The sequence below is a fragment of the Prunus dulcis genome, chromosome 6, assembly GCF_902201215.1.
Source record: "Prunus dulcis chromosome 6, ALMONDv2, whole genome shotgun sequence".
Taxonomy (NCBI): Eukaryota; Viridiplantae; Streptophyta; class Magnoliopsida; order Rosales; family Rosaceae; genus Prunus; species Prunus dulcis.
In genome coordinates this window covers 6,138,796-6,158,180 of record NC_047655.1, presented here as the reverse complement: position 1 = coordinate 6,158,180, position 19,385 = coordinate 6,138,796, and the positions used below count along the sequence as shown (strand labels likewise).

At 38.5% G+C, this 19,385-nt stretch overlaps 3 protein-coding genes across 4 annotated transcripts; 1 reads left to right on the top strand and 2 right to left on the bottom strand.

The window, feature by feature from the left end:
* The first annotated feature begins 27 nt into the window (after window positions 1-27).
* On the top strand, window positions 28-5,998 carry LOC117630205. Its single transcript, XM_034362946.1, has 3 exons — window positions 28-512; window positions 678-4,950; window positions 5,689-5,998. Exon 2 carries the CDS (start codon window positions 796-798, stop codon window positions 4,936-4,938), a length of 4,143 nt encoding a protein of 1,380 aa, XP_034218837.1. The 5' UTR covers window positions 28-512; window positions 678-795; the 3' UTR covers window positions 4,939-4,950; window positions 5,689-5,998.
* A 322-nt stretch (window positions 5,999-6,320) lies between these two features.
* Window positions 6,321-8,769, bottom strand: LOC117630210 (putative pentatricopeptide repeat-containing protein At1g12700, mitochondrial). Its single transcript, XM_034362955.1, has one exon. It carries the CDS (start codon window positions 8,677-8,679, stop codon window positions 6,784-6,786), a length of 1,896 nt encoding a protein of 631 aa, XP_034218846.1. The 5' UTR covers window positions 8,680-8,769; the 3' UTR covers window positions 6,321-6,783.
* A 1,209-nt stretch (window positions 8,770-9,978) lies between these two features.
* Window positions 9,979-16,433, bottom strand: LOC117630206 (kinesin-like protein KIN-5D). Of its 2 annotated transcripts, none has more exons than XM_034362948.1 (23): window positions 16,186-16,433; window positions 15,698-15,884; window positions 15,474-15,603; window positions 15,062-15,217; window positions 14,489-14,965; window positions 14,174-14,271; window positions 13,920-14,076; window positions 13,753-13,822; window positions 13,542-13,618; window positions 13,389-13,442; window positions 13,212-13,292; window positions 13,014-13,125; window positions 12,672-12,758; window positions 12,412-12,587; window positions 12,150-12,311; window positions 11,964-12,071; window positions 11,698-11,856; window positions 11,527-11,610; window positions 11,206-11,411; window positions 11,004-11,105; window positions 10,814-10,923; window positions 10,574-10,725; window positions 9,979-10,480 (listed from the first exon to the last, which is right to left on the bottom strand). In XM_034362948.1, exons 2-23 carry the CDS (start codon window positions 15,868-15,870, stop codon window positions 10,253-10,255), a joined length of 3,159 nt encoding a protein of 1,052 aa, XP_034218839.1. In that variant the 5' UTR covers window positions 15,871-15,884; window positions 16,186-16,433; the 3' UTR covers window positions 9,979-10,252. The 2 variants fall into 2 exon arrangements, with proteins under 2 accessions (XP_034218839.1, XP_034218838.1); XM_034362947.1 differs by having other exon boundaries at window positions 15,698-15,890; window positions 16,186-16,396.
* Between the last annotated feature and the right edge of the window lie 2,952 nt (window positions 16,434-19,385).

Here is a 19,385-nt window from a genome sequence, read left to right as displayed (position 1 = left end):
AAACTTGGGCCCGCCCCTCAAGCCAGGCATGAAAGAAGACCATGACTCGCAAGTCGCAACGGTTACTTGACTCACTGAGTGAACTCGCTCTCCCTCTGTTGGCTGCTGTTGCTTTCCTTCGTCTTCTCTTTCTTTTCTCTACCTCTGCGCTGCACACACACGCTTACGCTTTTCTCTTTCCCGCTCGGTGCCCCTTTTCGTCTTTTCGCTCTCCATCTTCTTCCTCGCAAAATCAGACGGCGCACTTTCCTCCACGTCACCATCGTCTTCTTCATCCCCACTGCGACCTCTCCTACACACACACATACATCTATAATAATTTTATTATATATTTACATAAAATAACCGCTTCGTCTTTTACCTCTAGCCTTAGGGTTTCTCTCATCTTCACCCAAACACAATCTCTCTTTCCTCTTTCCCTCGCTCGCTCTACGAACCTTCAAATTCTCGAGCCCTTCATGTCTCAGACTTCGTGCTCTGCTGGTCAATTTCGCCATTGAAGCTTGTTCCAGGTATTCTACTATTCTTCGTTCAAATCTCAGTCCTTGTAATTTTGTTTATATTATGTTAAGTTTTAGTTTCGTTTGCGAATCTCGTTGCTTTTGCTTCGATTTTTATATTTTTTTCGTTTTGGTAGTCACAAATTTTGAGGTTTTCGTTTTTGTTGTTTGAATTAGGGTTTTTTATTCGGTGATGGTTTGAAATTTGGGGATTCGGTGAATTTGGAGGTGGTTCTAGTGTAAAATTTGTGAATCTGTTTGCTTTTGGCGGGTTGGGTTTTGGTTGTTAGAATTCATGGCGATTGAGAAGAACAACTTCAAGGTTTCGAGGTTTGATTCAGAGTTTTCTCCCGGTAGTAGGAAGAGTATGTCTAGTGACGAGGATGAGCTACAACAGCGTAGCTCTGCTGCTGAATCTGATGATGATGATGAATTTGATGATGCGGACTCTGGGGCGGGGTCCGATGACTTTGATTTGTTGGAATTGGGGGAAACTGGTGTGGAGTTTTGCCAAGTTGGGAGTCAGACTTGCAGCATTCCTTTTGAGCTGTATGATATTCCAAGTCTTGAAGATATATTGTCAGTGGATGTATGGAATGAGTGCTTGAGTGAGGAGGAGCAGTTTGGCCTCACTAAGTATCTGCCTGATTTGGACCAGGAGACCTTTATGATTACCTTGAAAGAGCTTTTTACAGGTTGTAATTTCCATTTTGGGAGCCCTGTTAAGAAGTTGTTTGATATGTTGAAGGGAGGTTTGTGCGAGCCGAGAGTTGCTCTTTACCGGGAGGGTTTGAATTTCTTTCAGAAGCGGCAACACTACAATATTTTGAGGAAGCATCAGAATAATATGGTTAGTAATCTCTGTCAGATAAGGGATGCTTGGCTTAATTGCAAGGGATATAGTATTGAGGAGAGGCTCCGGGTGTTGAATATTATGAGAATCCAGAAGAGTTTGATGGGTGAGAAGATGGAAGATATGGAGACTGACTCCTCAGAAAGAGAGTCGGGTGAAGGCTTACAGATCAACAAGATCAAGGACAGGAAAGTTGCACAGAAAATCGCTCGTTATTCTCCATACGGGGTGGGTACAAATGTGGATTTTGCATCAAGGGGGCGGTCATCAGCTATGGAACTGGCAAAATATGGGAAGCAGAACCCAAAAGGTATACTGAAGATGGCTGGGTCGAAGACTTCTTCAGCAAAAGAGCTAGCAAGCCATTCTGGACCATACAGTTCGGCAGTCGCTCTTCCTCAGCAGATTAAGGCCGGAGGGTATGATTCCAGGGCAACACTCAGAATGAGGGATCAGTTGATAAGTGGTGATGATGTTGAAGGCACAACATATGGAATTGGTGTCCAGCGAGATAGAAGTGTGTCTCGTAGTAGCTTGATGGACAAGTCTGGTGTTTTCAAAGTGGGAAAGAAGCTGGACCTATTAAGAGGTGATGAATTAATCACTGACACCTTGCTGGGTGTGCCTGTCTCCTCAAAGACTGATGTACATGCCTATGGTAGGAACCGCAATGCAAACCTTTTGTCAGAGTCAAAGGTAATAACAGCAAAGCCTCCTAACTTGAGGACCCCTTATGATTTTGGTAAAAAGGCCAAGTATCCAGAAAATGTTCAGCAATTTACAGTTGGGGATCAGATGAAGTCCTTGAAAAGCAGACTTCCACAACCACCACTAAGAGGAGATCGAGCTGACTCGTCAGATCGCGCAGAACTATTCTGGCATAACAGGAATGAAGGGGAGACTTTTCCTATGGATTCGCCCTTAAGAGCGGATGACTGGAATGTTAGGAGCAAGAAATGGAAGATTGGGAGGGAGTCTCCTGATTTAAATTACAAATCATATAGAGCTTCCCCACCACAGATGAATGATAGATTTTTATCTTCTGAATTTAAAGCAAAACCATTTCAAGAGAAGATAAGAGGGAATCGAGTACAAAATGGAGGATCAGACATGGCGGCATTGAAAAGTAATAGAATGTTTGTTAAAAATGAAGATACAGAATCAGACTCATCAGAGCAATTTGAAGATGATGAGGATAGCAACCCTTTGTTGAGGAGTAAGCTGGCTTATCCCAGTGGTGTTATGGAGGCTTCACCGTCTTCTTTGTTGAAGCCTGCTCTAGATGCAAAAAGGGGCAAATATGTGAAGAAAGAGGCGAAAGATAGTTTACGGGCCCTTGATGGGATCAATTACCCCTCCAACAAGATGGGTGGTTTTGTTGAACATGGACATATGCATAGTCTAGAAAACTATACTGCCAAAGCAAAACAAAAGGGTAAGATGCGAGACAATAGTCCCATGCATAACTCTTCGACCAGAGTTTTGGAAGAACGCTATATCTCGGGCTTGGGTAAGTTTCATGATGAGGATGATGATTATGATGAACGGAAACAAATCTACAAATTGGGCAAGAATGCCCAATTTGAAGGGGAGGCTGGTGAAAGGTTGCACATACCTTCATGGAAGACCTACCCTACTACGGGAAAGCAGAAAAGAGAAGTTGGCCATGATCATTCTGTACCAGAGTCTCGTTATTTTGTTGATGAGGAGGATGACTCACTTGAAATGCGATCACTAGCTAATGGTAGTGGACATGGTAGATTCAGGAAGAAAGGTCAGAACACTGAAGCATATGTGAGTGATCGCCATGAACGAATTGAGGTCCCACTATTAGGTTGCAATTTGATGACAAAGAAGCGGAAAGGTAAGGAGGATTCAGACACTGGTAGAGGAGATGATGATGGTGACTTACAGTGTAACCATTTGCAACGTATTGTTGATTCCAATTCCTCGAAAAAAAGGGCAAAGAGGAAGGTGGAGAATGACAATGTCAGCTCAGATGTAGAAATTTCTGATCCACCAATTACAGAAATGGGAGCGACAGATATGGAGCCAGAAACCAAGCCCCAGAAAAAACCATTTATTCCAATTACACCTACGGTTCATACTGGCTTCTCATTCTCGATTGTACATCTTCTTTCAGCTGTTCGCTTGGCAATGATCACTCCACTTTCGGAAGATGCTTTTGATGTTGGGGGACCTATAGATGAGCAGAACAAAAATCATGAGGGTTGTGTAAATGGGGTTCTTTCTCGTCAAAAGGTGGATGCCAATAACTCAGAGCTTGCTGGAGAAGTGAATATGCCTTCTCTAACAGTTCAGGAGATTGTGAACCGTGTTAGATCGAATCCAGGAGATCCTTGTATTCTTGAGACACAAGAGCCACTTCAGGATCTGGTGAGAGGAGTTCTAAAGATATTTTCTTCAAAAACAGCACCTTTAGGAGCAAAGGGTTGGAAGACACTGGCCGCCTATGAAAAAGCTACAAAAAGCTGGTCATGGACTGGTCCAGTTTTTCATGGTTCATCCGATCATGACACCAGTGATGAGGTGACATCTCCCGAAGCATGGGGTCTTCCTCACAAAATGCTTGTCAAGTTGGTTGATTCGTTTGCTAATTGGCTCAAATGTGGGCAAGAGACCCTTCAACAAATCGGAATTCTTCCGGAACCGCCCTTGGAGTTGATGCAGCTCAACCTGGATGAGAAAGAACGGTTCAGGGACCTAAGAGCTCAAAAGAGTCTTAACACCATTAACCCAAGTTCTGAAGAAGTGAGAGCTTATTTCCGTAAGGAGGAAGTTCTCAGGTATTCAATTCCAGACAGGGCCTTCTCTTACACAGCAGCTGATGGTAAAAAATCCATTGTTGCCCCATTAAGAAGGTGTGGCGGTAAGCCAACATCAAAAGCTCGAGATCACTTTATGCTGAAACGTGATCGACCACCACATGTTACAATTCTTTGTCTTGTGAGAGATGCAGCTGCAAGATTGCCTGGAAGTATTGGCACCAGAGCAGATGTTTGTACTTTGATAAGAGATTCTCAGTACATTGTTGAAGACGTGTCTGATGCACAAGTTAATCAAGTTGTTAGTGGAGCCCTGGACCGTTTGCATTATGAACGTGATCCTTGTGTGCAATTTGATGGTGAAAGAAAATTATGGGTCTATTTGCATAGAGAAAGAGAAGAAGAAGATTTTGAGGATGACGGTACTTCATCTACAAAGAAATGGAAGAGGCAGAAAAAGGATTCTGCCGAGCAACCTGACCAAGGAGCAGTAACAGTGGCTTATCATGGGACTGGGGAACAAGCTGGATATGATTTGTGCTCTGATCTCAATGTCGAGCCATCATCATGTTTGGATGATGTGAGACAAGATGTGGATGATAATGTTGATACCAATCACGGGTCTGAACAAGATGAAATGCACCAAGATGATCCAATTCTTTGGGAGGAGGGTCTGGGCTTAAATCCAATGCGAGAAAACAAATTGCTATGTCAGGAAAATTCCACGAATGAAGATTTTGATGATGAAACGTTTGGGAGAGAAAGGACAGTTGGGCTCTTGAGTGCAAGCTTACTATGAGGTTTTCTTCAGGTAGTTTTCAATAGCATTATTCACTCTCCGATATGCAGTTGCTCTCCTTTGTGTTTTGGTGTTGGAAATTTACACTTAAATTGAATTGTTTATTTTTCATATTCTTGCGTACTTGTGTCAGATCACATGACATATAATGGAACTGTGGCTTCCTGGTAGTAGCATTGTAAAAATCAGCTAATTGGTCACTTCTAGTCATGTTTTTTCCCCACGTATTTTGGGTTCGATTGATTTTAGCGATTTACCCTTTCCGTCCCTTCTGTATTATTAATTTTTTCACACGTCTTTATGGTTTTTTATATATATTTAAAATATGATCAAAGTGTGTTATGCAATATAAGTTGAAAGTTCATTGTCATATAAAGTTGTCTTTTCTCCTCTGTAAGAAATAATCTGCAATAGGGATCTTGAGTTTAACAGTTACATCAATAGAAGATGTTACCCTAATTTCTTTTGATTTTTGTCTTTCCATGTAATCAAGTGATATGCTCTATATTGGGGGTAAAAAACGAAAATGTACATCTTTCTGATAGATGGAAGGATTACATTAGATAGTTTAAATTCAAATCCTTTCAGTCAAGAAGCATGAGGTTGATAACTTCAAATACCGAAACTGGCACCCTGGAACCTTGAAATGTTTAAATATAATATATTCTGAGGTTTCATGTATACATTTGCTGTACTTTGGCATCCGTCCTGTGGGTTTCTGACAGAGTAGAAAATTGATATGTTTTGCAGGCATCAGATCGCCTTGTCGTTCCAAGTCAAGGAGTGTGTTATACATTGAAGGTGCAGTATTTTTGCATATATATTGATTCTATCAGGAAATGCAGAACAGAAATTTAGTCTTGTTTGAGGCTCATCATGGTGGGGGTTGATACAGGTGGATATCGATATACAGTTCTGCCTTCCATAAATAAATATTTTTGGTCTTTATATGTAGATTATGCTAAAAAAAGGAAATAGAAAAGTAGTTCATAATGTACATTGAGCAATATGGCCGATCCAATATTTGGGTTGTTTATGCATATGGTTTAGATTGCAGGCATAATATCTCCCTGGGGTTTCTTTGGTTTCTTTTCATTTTGCGAAATGATCAAAAACTCGCTTCATTAGAGAACCTCGTATTTATTAACGGCTAAATGAATAATTCCATGATGACAAAAACCATGTCCTGGCCCATCAACAATATTGTCTCCATTTCCAAGGTTTCCCAACCATTCTTTGCTTTTTGGCTAATAGAAATAGAAGCTTTGGTAAAAATTTGGCTTTATCTAAAAATTTGATCGACTGATGAATAAAAGAACCATAGGCAAATCAATTAAACCAAGTCTCAACTTCACAGAGGCTCCTGACCAGAAAAGCTAGACTCAAAATGAAACACAATGTAGCTTCGCTTCAACACCAAAGGGCCAAAGGGCGCGTTTTGGTTGTGATTTTGGACGGGTCAATAATCACTTCAATAAGCACGTCTGGGGTGCTTCTACTCATAAATAATTTTGCCTCATCTTAAATCACTCCCAAATGAGCATTCAGACCCAATCAAGGGTAGCAAATTTCACCATGTCCTCCACAAAATTATTACAAATAAAAAAAATTGGAAACAAATTGTAGAAGGCCCCTTAATCAAAGGCTGGTTGGTTTTTGCCGAAACTACAAAGTCTTGGTCAGCTGAAAAATCTGATTATATCAGTCCACATACCCTGCTTCTCTCTAATAAATTTAACAACCTTAAACGAGTAACATTGAAATTTCTCTATCATGATCACAGGATATCATGGATTAAGAGATAACAAATATAACACATCCATGGTTGCCAGAGGTGGAAGAGCTTCAATGTTTTTTGGGATGGTCAGAAGATCTGTTCAACTTTAACTGAGGCAAATTAAGTTCATAATTCTCTTTTTGCATCAATGGCAACAATGCAGGATCTACTTTATCTTTACACAATAGATCAACTATCAGTTCTGTAGTCCATGCATCTGCTGAGAAACCCTTCTCCACCATTTGTTGAATAAGTTCCATTGCCCTTACTGTCTCATTGTTATTGATATACCCTCGAATAATTACGTTGTAGGTCCAACCATTTGGAGAACAACCTTTCTCTTCCATTTCGAAAAGCAGCTTTTCTGCTTCACTTGTTCGGCCCCCAATACAGAGTCCATTAATCATTATGGTATATGTCCTTACATCCGGTTGAAGCCCTCTGGATGATAAACCACAAAAGAGTTCCCTTGCAGATTCAATTTTTTCAGCTACGCACAAACCTTTAATAAGAATAGTGTAAATCACAATATCTACATCCAACTTCTTGCCTTCCATCTCTTTAAACAGTTGGATTGCTGTAGAAAGTTGTTGGTTTTTACACAGGCCATCCAGTAGAATAGCATAAGTTTGAACATTTGGAAGTTGGCCACAAGCTTGCATCTCAGAGAACAACTTTTGTGCAACACCTAATTTCCCCACTTTGCAACAACCATCCACAAGAGTGTTATAAGTAATGATATCTGGAATCAGTCCCTTATGAGACATTTCCCGAAGTAGCATCATGGCCTCATCCATCATTTGGTGCCTACAATATCCATTTATCAATGTGCTATAACAAATAGCATCAACCATCGATCCCTTGCTAAGCATTAGTTTAAAAACTTTTCTAGCCTTGCTCATTTCTCCTCGCAAACAGAAACCATCCATAAGTGAATTGTACGTAACAGTATTAGGTTGAATATCCCTTTCAATCATCATTTCGACCACGCCTTCTGCTTCCCCAACCATCCCCTCCTTACAAAGTGTGTCTACCAAGACAGTGAATGTGCACACATCTGGAAAGATGTTTTTACTCACCATTTCATTCAACAACCTTGTAGCTTCTTTCCACTCGCCTAATTTGCAAACTCCATGAATCAAGGATGTATAGGTAATGACATTTGGGGCAATACCCTTGCTCATCATTTCTGAGAAGAGGTTCAGTGCATCATCAACTAGTTTATCCTTACAAAGACTGTCGATGATTGTGTTATAGACAACTAGGTCAGGCTTGCAAGCTCCTTCCTCCATCTTCCTAAGCAACTGAATAGCAGCACTGTTGTTACCTTTCATGCAAAAGCCCTTTACTAGTGTGCCATAAGTAACCACATCAGGCTGAAGATTACCTCCCGCAATCATTTTGTTGAAAATTCCTGCTGCCTCCGCCACTCTATTCTCGAGAAGAAAGCCGTTGATTAGAGTGGTGAAGGTAAAGACATCTGGTTCAAGACCAAGTTTGAAGAATTTCCCCAATACAGATAAACTAAACCCCATTTGGTTTAGATGACAATAACAATTTATGAGTATGGTTAGGGTATAAACATCATGTCCAATCCTCGACACACCCATTTGGTTATACAATGAGATGACGGCCGAGTAATGTTTCAATTTTGCAACTTGACCTAAGATTTTATTGAAACGGACAACAGAAGGCAGAGGGCGCATTTGAAGCATTCTATCGAACACATTGAAAGCATCCTCAACATTTGTGATTTTGGGTAAGTCTCTTTTTGGCTGCTCTAGTTGGGTTCTTGTAGATTTGATCGGTTTCGAAGGTTGAGAGTGAAAGAAAGCAAAGTAATTGTTGACGAAAAGGAGAAAAGTGGAGTTAGAGTGAAGACAATTCATACCTCTGCTGCTCCAGCAATAACAAGAAGAAGAAGAAGTAGCAGCAGTTGTAGTCCGTATCATCATCTTCGGCATCTCTGAGTAAAAGGGCGCTCGAACCTCCCTCCAACTGGTTTCCTCGAGAAAGCTCAAGTCCGTGTTATCATGAATTCCACAAAAACTTTCCTTTTTCTAAACTTCGATAAAATGTGTCGTACCTTTCCCATCCCTAGTTTATAAGAGCGGTAAATTACTCAAATGGTCCTTAAACTTGTACGCGATTTACATTTTAGTCTCTAAATTAAAATATTAGTCCAAATGGTACATAAATTCTATTTTAATCGCTCATTTGATCCAACCGTTACATTCTATCAATATTGTTGTTAAATATGAGGGTAAACTGGTCATTTCGTACGTTAAAATAAAAAAATAATAAAAATAAAATAAAAACTCAGTAATTGGAATAGGGGAGAAGAAATCGAAGGGAAGGGGTTTGGGTCTCATGATTTTTTCCTCTCTTTTTCTTCAATTATTTTCTAATTTTGTATTTATTTTAACCCTATTTTATTTGTTAATTATGAAAAGTCGTATTTACCCTTAAAATTTGGTTACATTTAACAGAAAATGTAACGGTTGGATCAAATGAGCGATTAAAATAGAGTTTATGTACCATTTGGACTAATAATTTAATTTAGGGACCAAAATGTAAATCGCGTGCAAGTTTGAGAACTATTTGAGTAATTTACCTTTTATAGGAGTCATGGTTAGTTTGTCTTTCTTCCTGCCTTTAATCGTGGGATGTAGTTCCACAAAATCTTAAAGTTGTGGGTGAGTTACTTGCGGCAGTAACTTTGGTGTTTCTATTTAAGGTGTAATTTTTCATTCAAGTCTATCAAGGACAATAATCAAGTTGAAGTCTCTCAGCCTTTCCTATTGTTTTTTCAACCTTCTGGTTATTTTTCTTTAGCCTCTTTTATTTTTCAACATTTAGTTCCTAAACTTGATATTTTATAAGCCTTTTTTTTTGGAAATATTTTGCTCACCACTCTAACCATTTTAACCCAAAGTGTATCCTCACCGCCGTTCTTAATTCCATCCGCCCAAAAAGGTGTGGCTTTTGGTCTGAATGATATCCGAGTCATATTGGTTTAATGAATAGATTGGTTTTCACTCGCACCAGAATAGATTGGTTTTCTGTTTGGATCTGTTTAAGGTTATTGACTTTGTGATAATTTATAGAAGGTATTTTTATTTTTAAATACAACTGATAGCCTAATTATTCTAATTAATCTAATCCACACAAAAATAATAAATCTGCTGGATGCATCCTTTTGGGTGCAAATCGAAGGTATCATGATTGACAAGAACTACGGCTGTAAAGAAGAAGCTTCAAAAGCACTCAAACCAAAACACTCGGTAACTCCTCATCAATAATCCAATTGCAGTTCGTTACAAAGTGGGAAATTCAATGAACTCAAGTTTTGAAGTTTCCCCAGGAGGCCTAACTATATAGATTTCTCCATCCACAATCATTTTTCATCTACTGTCTCCAGAAACAATTAACGAATAAGGTAGCGTAGCACAGTGACTACAAGAGTACATATATACGCCATACATGTTATGTACACACGTGTTTCTCTGACCTCTAAATCTTTGATTCCCCCCCTCTTCAGTTAATAGCAGTGAGAGGAACTCTGGAGTCTCTAATGGACTGGGCAGCCTCGTATGCCGCTGCGATGTGTTTTAAGTCTCCATTTGCCTGCTGCTTTGCAGATCTTCCATCCCAGAATGATCTCAACAATTCTTCAAAGGCAGGAGTTCTGAGTTCTTCAATGGATGCAATGCTTGGAAGATTGAACGACCTCTTTCTTGGTGTGGAACATGATGGTTCGTCCACCTGAGTGTTGCAGAATCAAAGAACTCAATAAAGAACATAATGTCATCGAGTAAAAAACACTTATATTGTACAAAACCACTCTAGCAGTCTTACCACATATTCATCCAGAAGAAATTTTCCTGCATTCTCTGTGATCTCGACAATATTGTGGTAGTGACCTCCCTTCAGTTCCCTTAAATCCCCACAACATGGAATGATCATTGAGTTAAGATTTCCACATGCCTCATGGTCAAGTTGTAATGAATCTGCAAGTATTTGTTTCAGTGAACATGCAATCCAATATATAACCTAGCAAGACAAACGTGAAATCAATATGTGAAACTTGACACTCACGATCAATAGAAGACAGGAGATTCTTGTCTGCGGCGTCTACATCTTCTAGTGCAGCTGATACAGCAGAGGAAAACCTATCACGTAGAGCTTGATTGGCTTCCGTTCCCCTCCTAGTTGAAGAGAAAAAAAATGAATGAATAATCTTCAATTAAAACCTGCAATATTTCTTTCTTATAAGGAATGAGCATACCTAACAATAGAGTCCACAGAAGCAACATTACTCTTTTCTAGACTGAGCAAGGAACCCTGAGCATTCTTCCATTGTTCTGCACCCATTGTTGCCTGCTTCAAACTGCAAAAGTTGTTTTTGTGTAAGTAATGGGCTAGAAAAATTCAGGTAGCAGAATCATGGCCAGATCAAAGTTTAAATTCCTAATATCCAGAATATGTACCAATTCTGTAGAACCTCTTCCATGTCTTTCTTTCCACTTTCCACAGCAAATGTATCTTCAAGGTAATGGGATTCTGTTTTTTCCATGTGAACTGTCCATTTTGCTTTGATAGAAGATGTTGAATCTTGCATGGTTGACATTTCTTGCTGTAGTTTGCTGGTTCTGCTTGTTGTACTCTCTCGAAGATCATTTACTGCTGTTTGGACCTATTTAATAGATAAAGAATGTTACTAATTGAGCCTAAATAAAAAAGTTGTTACTGACATAAAACCTTAGGAACAAGGAATAAGTAATTGGCTGCAGCTTAAGAACAAGACATACCAGTTTTTTCTTCCTAGCGTTTGAACTTGCCAGCAACTCTGCCACCTTTTCTAGCAACTGCCTTTCTTCATTAGCAGCACACTCCTACATATAAATTAAAAAAACAAGCACTAAATTTTGTTAATAAGGTTTTTAATGGCCCATTTAATTTAGAAAGTACACTGCAACCACCTCAAACTTCTCTTCAAGTTCAGACAATTTCTTATTGTTGACAGTTTGTGCTTCTTCCACGATTTGGGTCAGATTGGATGCATGCAAGTCTAGAGTCTTGAAGAAGTCCACAGTAACTTTAGAAGTTGACCGTGCAGTTTCAACTGCTCTGGCATGAGCCTGTAGAAAATTGATGACCAAATTTTTTACTCCAAAAAGTGATTTTTGAATTTTACTCTTGAAGAAAATAAAACAAATAACCATGAAAGCAACAATATATTACGAACCTCACGCTGTTGTTGTGCATATGCACTTAGCTTCTCTGCTTGGTTGTGAAGATTACCTTGAAGATCATTGAGTAATTCATCAGCTTCTGAAGCAATTCCTTTGAAGAGCTAAATCATATGAACAAAGTTAAGTACAGAAAGAGTAAAAGAACAGTGTAGACTGAAAAACACTAAACTAATACTTACATCTTCCAGAGCAGAAGAATGGCTAGAAACTTCAGAATTTAGATGACAAAAAGTTGACTGAGAATTTCCTTCAAGGTCCCCAGCTATACCATCCAGAGCTTTAATACCAGAACCATACATATTTTTAAGCTTTCCTAGTCTTCCTCGAAGTTCTTCAGTAGCCTTCAAAAGCATGGCAAATAATTAGGTTGTATGGAGTTATAGACTGAGAATCAAATGTCAAGAATGCTCAAAGACAATCATCTTCTTGTCTAGATCTTACCTCTGCCTTGGTTGATACAAAGGACTGCATATCCTCCTCCATACCTTTCAATTGCTGCTCCTGTTGTGTCACTGCAACTGCGACAGTCTTATGTAAGATTTCAAGCTGTTGAGTTAATTCGGACTGGAATTTCTGAACTAGTATCCGATTTCCATCTTCAATTTTATCCTTGCGCTCTGGAAAACCAGCCATGGTTAGCAATAAAGCACCAGAAGTTTTGAGGAAGACCCAATAAAAATATCCAAAATAATGAGACAAACCAATCTTGGCAAATAAACTGGACACATCTGATGCAGCATTCTCTAGCTCTCCTCGAAGCTCAAATGCATGCTCAACCAGTGATTTCTCTGAAATTTAACAGTGCATATTATTGTAAAGAAGATTCAGAGGCATCAAATTGTACCATCTGGAAAGCATGAGACTTTATGTGTGCACAAACTAGAAGACGAACAAGTTAAAAATGGAAGTCCTTAGGAAAAGCTATTTGATCCATCAAATGTCGACTATATAAACTGAAGGTAAAATGAAATGGCAAGTATCAATATCTGATCTGAATATGTAGAATGTATGACAAAATTCGTTGTAGCAGGTACTTTGCTCACCCGATCTGAGGAGGTTTGCAATCAGAAATTCCTTCTCTTTAATGGTTGCATTTGCCTGCCGATGTTTTTCCTCGAGATCAAACAGTGCATTTCCAGTCTCCTCAAGCTTTTTCTGAAGTATAAAGTGTTGAATTTTATCAGGATGAAAGCAGAAAGAACAATGGGAGACTATGTAATTTGATTTCCCAAATGTATTACCTCAGTTTTTTCAAGTTTATCACTCAAGTCTACAGTCAAAAGTTGCTGAGAACTGTAAAGTTCCTGAAGCTCCATCAGTTGCTGCGCTTAGGTCACCACCACATAACAATTATATTAGTTCCTACGCTGTAGTCTGTAATACTTACAAAGAAAGGAATGCAATCTTCATGGAAATACCTTGTCTTTGGATTCAGAATCAAGTTCCATCCGCTCTATTTTTTCAGCCATTGCCTAGGGTAAAAAGAGGGGAATGAGGACAGTAACCAGTGTATTGTATGAACTTATGTAGGAAAAGAATTGCGTCATTCAGTTAAATGGCAACAATCAGACCTTCTTCTCTGCTTCTTCATTAAGATAACGGTCTCGTGGTATATAGATTCCATTCTTCTCTCTTGCAGCATATACCTCTGAATAAACATAAGAAACACGTCATACAATTTAGCTTGCAATAAACTAACTATCAAAAAATCATTAAATAATATTATCCACTAGAAAAAGCTTCTGAGGAGAGAGAGGAGCAACGATGAAATCAGTTAACAACCTTGCTTAAGTCGATCAATCTCAGAATATAAATCCTTGATCAGAGCAGATTTCATCATTTTTTGATTGACCTGAAACAATGAGCAACAACAAACCATAACAAGGGTCAGGAAGAAAGACAATTCCCCTTTATGATTTGTGAGAACAGAGAGTGGGCAAACTTCTGACCTCTGGTTTATTCTTTATGTTTTTGGCACGGTGTGCATAGTCTAGGGTGCTGAGTGTTTCTTCCAAACAATGGATGGAGGGTGATACCGTGGCAATTATGCATGTCTTTGTTTTCCCTCCTAAGGAGTCCCTCAACAATCTTGTTAGTTTACTATCCCTGATATTCCAAACAATATCATTGTGATTAAAAATTTACTTTCTGGGGTTCGCAAATACAGGAAGAAAAACACGAAGGGATATTTATTAAATTATACCTATATGGAACATGACCAGAGTGTTCAACTAGAGCATTAATGACACGGCCAAGAGTAAGCAAGCTTTTATTTATCTCCCCTGCTTCCCTTGCTCTACCCTGCAAGTGAAAATTTCTTTTCAATCAGATGCAGATAAGAAAATGTCCTACCATAATCCATTATAAAAATTACATTTGCTTTTTGATATGTGACTCTTAACGCACTGTAAGGATAAAATAAACTCAAAACACAAACTTTTTTGGAAATATGGCAGTAAGATCATGTAGTAAGACAACACCATCATTATATTGATTATAAACTACTTCTGTGCCTTACCTCTCTTGCACCTGAGCGTGAAATGTTCTCAGAACCAGCAAGGTCAACAAGATTTAGCTTCCCACACTTAATCATTTCCTCACCCTCTGGAGTGCATTCCTTGATGTGGATAGTGATGGAAAATATAGAGTGTGAACGACTGCTTTGTTTGTTGAGAAGAGTCTCAGCTGTACGTCTTTTTGCAGATCCCTTCTCCAAGATTTTATAAATTTCATTTGCTGTGCACACTATCTCTTCTTCCAAGCCTCTTACAAAGACACCCCCCTTCCCATCTTCCATCAGAGCAATGGGTTTCTTAGATTTGTCATCTATAAATTTCGTGCTCTCGTCTGGGGCCAGAAGGTCACTTATCTCCTCATTGTACAGCTCTAGAAATGTGACTTTCATGCTATACTCAGCAACCTGAGCTTCTAATATGTCAAAAATTTGTTTAACAGCTCGTGGGATAACACCGGCATCACTTGGAAACTCCCCGTTCTACAAAAATCACAAAATTCAGTCAGCAAGCTATGCGGAGAAAATCATAAAATGATACATAGGCTGAAGTCTATTTGAAAGTCGAAAACACCAAACCTTCTTTCTTGCTCCTCCTTCCATTGTGTATGTTTTTCCCGTCCCTGTCTGACCATAGGCAAATATAGTACAGTTATAGCCCTCAAGTACTTCATTTACAATAGGAGACACAGCCTGGTCATACAATTCCTTCTGTTGGGATGCGGGACCAAAGACCTAAACAACATTATCCAGCTTTCTGATCATTTCCCAGTGCAAAGAAAGTAACAACAGGTAGCACAACAACAGCAACATATTTCAATTTTACTTCACTAAAATTGAGGAAAAATCATTATTCAAATTTTGGAACTTCAGGAGCCAAAACAGATTAAAACCCATGAATTCCTTTAATCTAATAAGACCTTAGTGCCACTTTTAAAGTAGAACAAGATGAAACACAAGAGTTTGACTTTTAGCATTCTAATCAACAAACCTTGTCAAACGCAAAGGTTCTATCAATCTGCTTGTTAGCTATATTCTGAATTGCAGACACTTCCCTTCTACTCTCATGACAAGAAATCACCACGGGCGTATGTACCCTCATTTCATCTTCACTCAAAGGCCTACAAAGGCAAACCAATTCATGAGCTGATCATTCACTCAGACAACAACACTTAACTGAACTCGGCCACACACCCAACTCGGATTCCGACTCACCTGCAACGCACAAGCACCTGCACATTGACACCCTTGTCCTTTTCATGCCTGTTTATCGAATTCGAATCCCCGGATCGCAGATCTCGCACCGACTTGTCGCTCGACCGCGGTGTCTGTGACGGGGATAGCGATACCAAACCTCCTCTTCTCTGTTGTGACTGTGATGAATCCATAGCTCTCTTGCTCTCTGAATCTAAAAAACCTTCACTCATCAGTAACAGCCTATATACATACATATATCTATATAATTATAGAAAATCAAGATTAGTACATATTAGTTTAGTAACTAATTATCTGTGAGTCAACGAACGAGACAAATTTGAGCAATGCAATTCTGAATTCACACAGACGTGCGGCGATGAATCGGAAATGGATCGCAAATGAACGATCAAAATCGGAATGTGCGCGATTCATACCGAAGAAGATCAAAACACCAAACAAAATTCAGAACCAATAAAAAAAATATATATTCAAAAAAAGAAACTTACAGTCAAATCGAATTGCCGGCCTGCCTACAAGTACAGAGAGATTCTTGAAGCAATGGCGATGGAGGTTCGTAGAGAGAGAAAGTCGTAGAGTAGAGAGAGAGTGTGTGAGACTGTTTCTGTGTCAATTGTATTGTATTTTAATCAGAGAGAGGGAGCTGAGAGAAAGTGAGGTGTGAGAAACAAGAAAAGAAAGACTAACGAGGAGTGTGTGTGTTTGTGGGTTTTGTTTTCAGTTTGGATTTGGATATAAGAGCTTAAAAATAAAATAAAATAAAATAAATTTAAAATAATATATTTGGACTAATTTTTAAGAGACGTTACGGGGCATTTGAAATTCTGAGGACGGCATCGACGCGTCCAGTTAACGCCGTCAAACAAAAAAGATTCGTTTACAGAGAGAGTAATTTCCGACCGTTATGAATCGACAAAAAGGCCTCACCTCACTGATCTTTTGAAATAATTTTGAAACGGAACCCCTTGTTTAAATTACTGCCCCTTCCTTTACCAGATATTACGAACAATACCCCCCTTGCTACTAACCTATTTTAATTACTGTTAATCTGCATTTAAACTAAGAGTGGGTTTCTTGTTAATGACCAAAAAGCTGGGCTCCACTCAATTCAATCTAATGGGCCATTCAAATATTTCAGTGAAGTGCTCTATAATTTTGCGTTTGCTTCCCAATCAACAAGAAAAAGAGACAAGGGATTCATTTTAGTTTGTTTAAATTTGAAAATTTTGAATTTTATTAGAGACAACCGAGTCTGATTTGGTCTAAAAGAAAGTTGCTTCCAGCTTGAGGGGACATCAGAGTTAGGTTGGTGTACAAGTAGTCACGATTTGTCTAACATGAAAATAAGAGTGGTAAGAAAATCAAGGGTGGTGTTTAAGTTTTTGCCTAACAAGCTTCATTGGCAAGTCAAAATGTATTTTGCAAATCAATATTGATACAACTCATAAAGATAATGGATAATTAACGAGCGTGTTTCAAACAAATGTTAGTTTATAAAACTTAAAAACCTATTGCGTATGGGTCTAACAAATAAAAAATTCTTAAATGAGATTGTCTTATGCCGCAACTCACTCACAATGGAGTGAGACCCCTTGCATTTGAACTCCACCTTATCCCACCCGTGTGAGTGAGTTGTCTTATACAACGGCCTCACCTAAGACCTCCTAAGACAGAAACAGTAATTGTAAAAGGCTTGTAATTCAAATAGTTAAGAGCATTTATCTTTGCATTCGAGATCCTAGGTTTAACCCTCTCCTTCCTCAATATTGCTTTGTATAAAATAAAATTTTAAAAAAAACAAACCATTTTGATTAGAGAAGTAGGAAGTACAACGAGTCACTAGCATACTGGTAAAAACGTCAAAAGATTGGGACAGGAAGGGAAAACAAATTCGAAGATGATTAAAGGAAGACAGTGTGGGTATGTGTGGTGGCAAAGTTGCCCCACGTGATAAAGAGTGATGTGAGGAGGCACATGGTATTGGTGCCTAATGCATGCCTTGTGACTTCAAATGAAAACCTTCCAATTCCTAATTCTTGCCCAAACCCTAAAAATTATTCTAGTTGCTCCCATTTTCCCTAACTTGACCCCTCTTGCCACTTTTATGTTTAAAGCTTCCAAGTAGAAGTTATAGTGTGTACGAATATTTGTCATTGTTTGTAGGAATAATTGGGTTGTCACCCGAAGGGTGACCTACCTTTTTTCCATATGGAATTGGTTGGTGCAATAGTAGTTATTGATTTCTTATTTGACTAGGAGAAAAATGCCACATTGGAAGGAGTTGCTTTCGAACTTTGTTACTTGAATTTTTATCATATGATGTCACTAACTATACGAAAATTGAGGTTTTATATGCTATCTACAAGCCATAAGTACACAATACATGCCCCTTTCCAATTAAAGATATTATATAATTTGTTTTATGTATGTGAATGCTAATCACAATTGTTCCGGATTAATGCGTACGAATCTTAGAGTGATTTTATATGTATTCACAATCATCAACTGTATACATGAACGATCCTAAATAAATTTCTTTGTTCTTTTATGAGAATGGCGATGAATGATACGAGAATTATGAATTCACTACAAAAAAAAGTGACAACAGTTAACATTTTGTCACTAACTTTGGTAACTATTGTGTGGATTATTAAAGGCTTTAGTCACTAAAAAAAGTACAAAATGTGACTAAAAGCCTTTTTAGTCACCAAAAAAGTCAAAAAAGGTGACTAAAACCTTTAATAACCCCCATAACAGTCACCAAAGTTTGTGACAAAATGATAACTGTTGCCACTTTTTTTTATAGTGATTTTTTTTCTTTCGTTTTCTTTAGACCAGCTCAGTCTACTCTAATTCCAAATTCACTTTCTCATAAGCCAGCTACTTTATCCAAGCACGTGCTTACTTCACTTCCATACATAAATTTGCTCACCTAATGAATGAAAAGATTGCTAAACAATCTTAGACAATAAAATAAAAAAAAAAACTAAGAAGCGTCTAAAATATGTACTAGTTCATTCTTAAGCAGTTGGAAAATCCCATATTCTTGGACCCGCACGCTAGCCCATGTGGGATCAAGGCTATTGGATCATACCCACCTTCTCTCTTTTCAATATTTTATTAATTTGTTTGCATTCAGTGAAGTGGAAGTGTTGACTTGGGACTTACTCCATGTCTTTATATTCTGCGTGGGATTTACTTCACTCTTCCATCTCTGTATACAACAAGAAGAAGACTACACATTTTACTTTGAAAGAGGTTTCGATTCTTTCCACTGACATTTTACACTGAAAAGGAGGTTTCTATGGATTCTTTCCACTACGAAACCACGCCTCTCACACACTCCATAATCACCCCAGCCCCAAATAGTTCCTTCTTCAATAAGTGTTTGGAAAGTTTTGCACTTCCAATTAAAAAAAGACTAGCAAGGTTGTGATGGATATTGAATTCACACATATAGATTCAGGCATAATTAAAGATTTCTCAACGTAGCCTAGGCCTACTAATGTGGTGTATATAACACGCGATTTTATTTCAATTTATAATTTAGACCGACAGTTTTAGTGAATGAGACACACAAGATCTTATATCAGTGTCACTTGACACACAGATTGCACTATTTCCTCCTAATATTATGATTGAGCTAAAACATTCAATTCAAAATCCATTGATAATAAGTACAGGGGCC

Excerpts from the sequence above, each read along its gene's own strand:
- LOC117630205 (XM_034362946.1), top strand. The coding sequence starts at position 796 with ATGGCGATTGAGAAGAACAACTTCAAGGTTTCGAGGTTTGATTCAGAG.
- LOC117630210 (XM_034362955.1), bottom strand. The coding sequence starts at position 8,679 with ATGCCGAAGATGATGATACGGACTACAACTGCTGCTACTTCTTCTTCT.
- LOC117630206 (XM_034362948.1), bottom strand. The coding sequence starts at position 15,870 with ATGGATTCATCACAGTCACAACAGAGAAGAGGAGGTTTGGTATCGCTA. Across the intron at positions 12,072-12,149 it reads ATTCTTCTGCTCTGGAAGAT|CTCTTCAAAGGAATTGCTTC; the intron begins GTAAGTATTAGT and ends CATATGATTTAG. Across the intron at positions 10,481-10,573 it reads TTCTTCTGGATGAATATGTG|GTGGACGAACCATCATGTTC; the intron begins GTAAGACTGCTA and ends TGCAACACTCAG.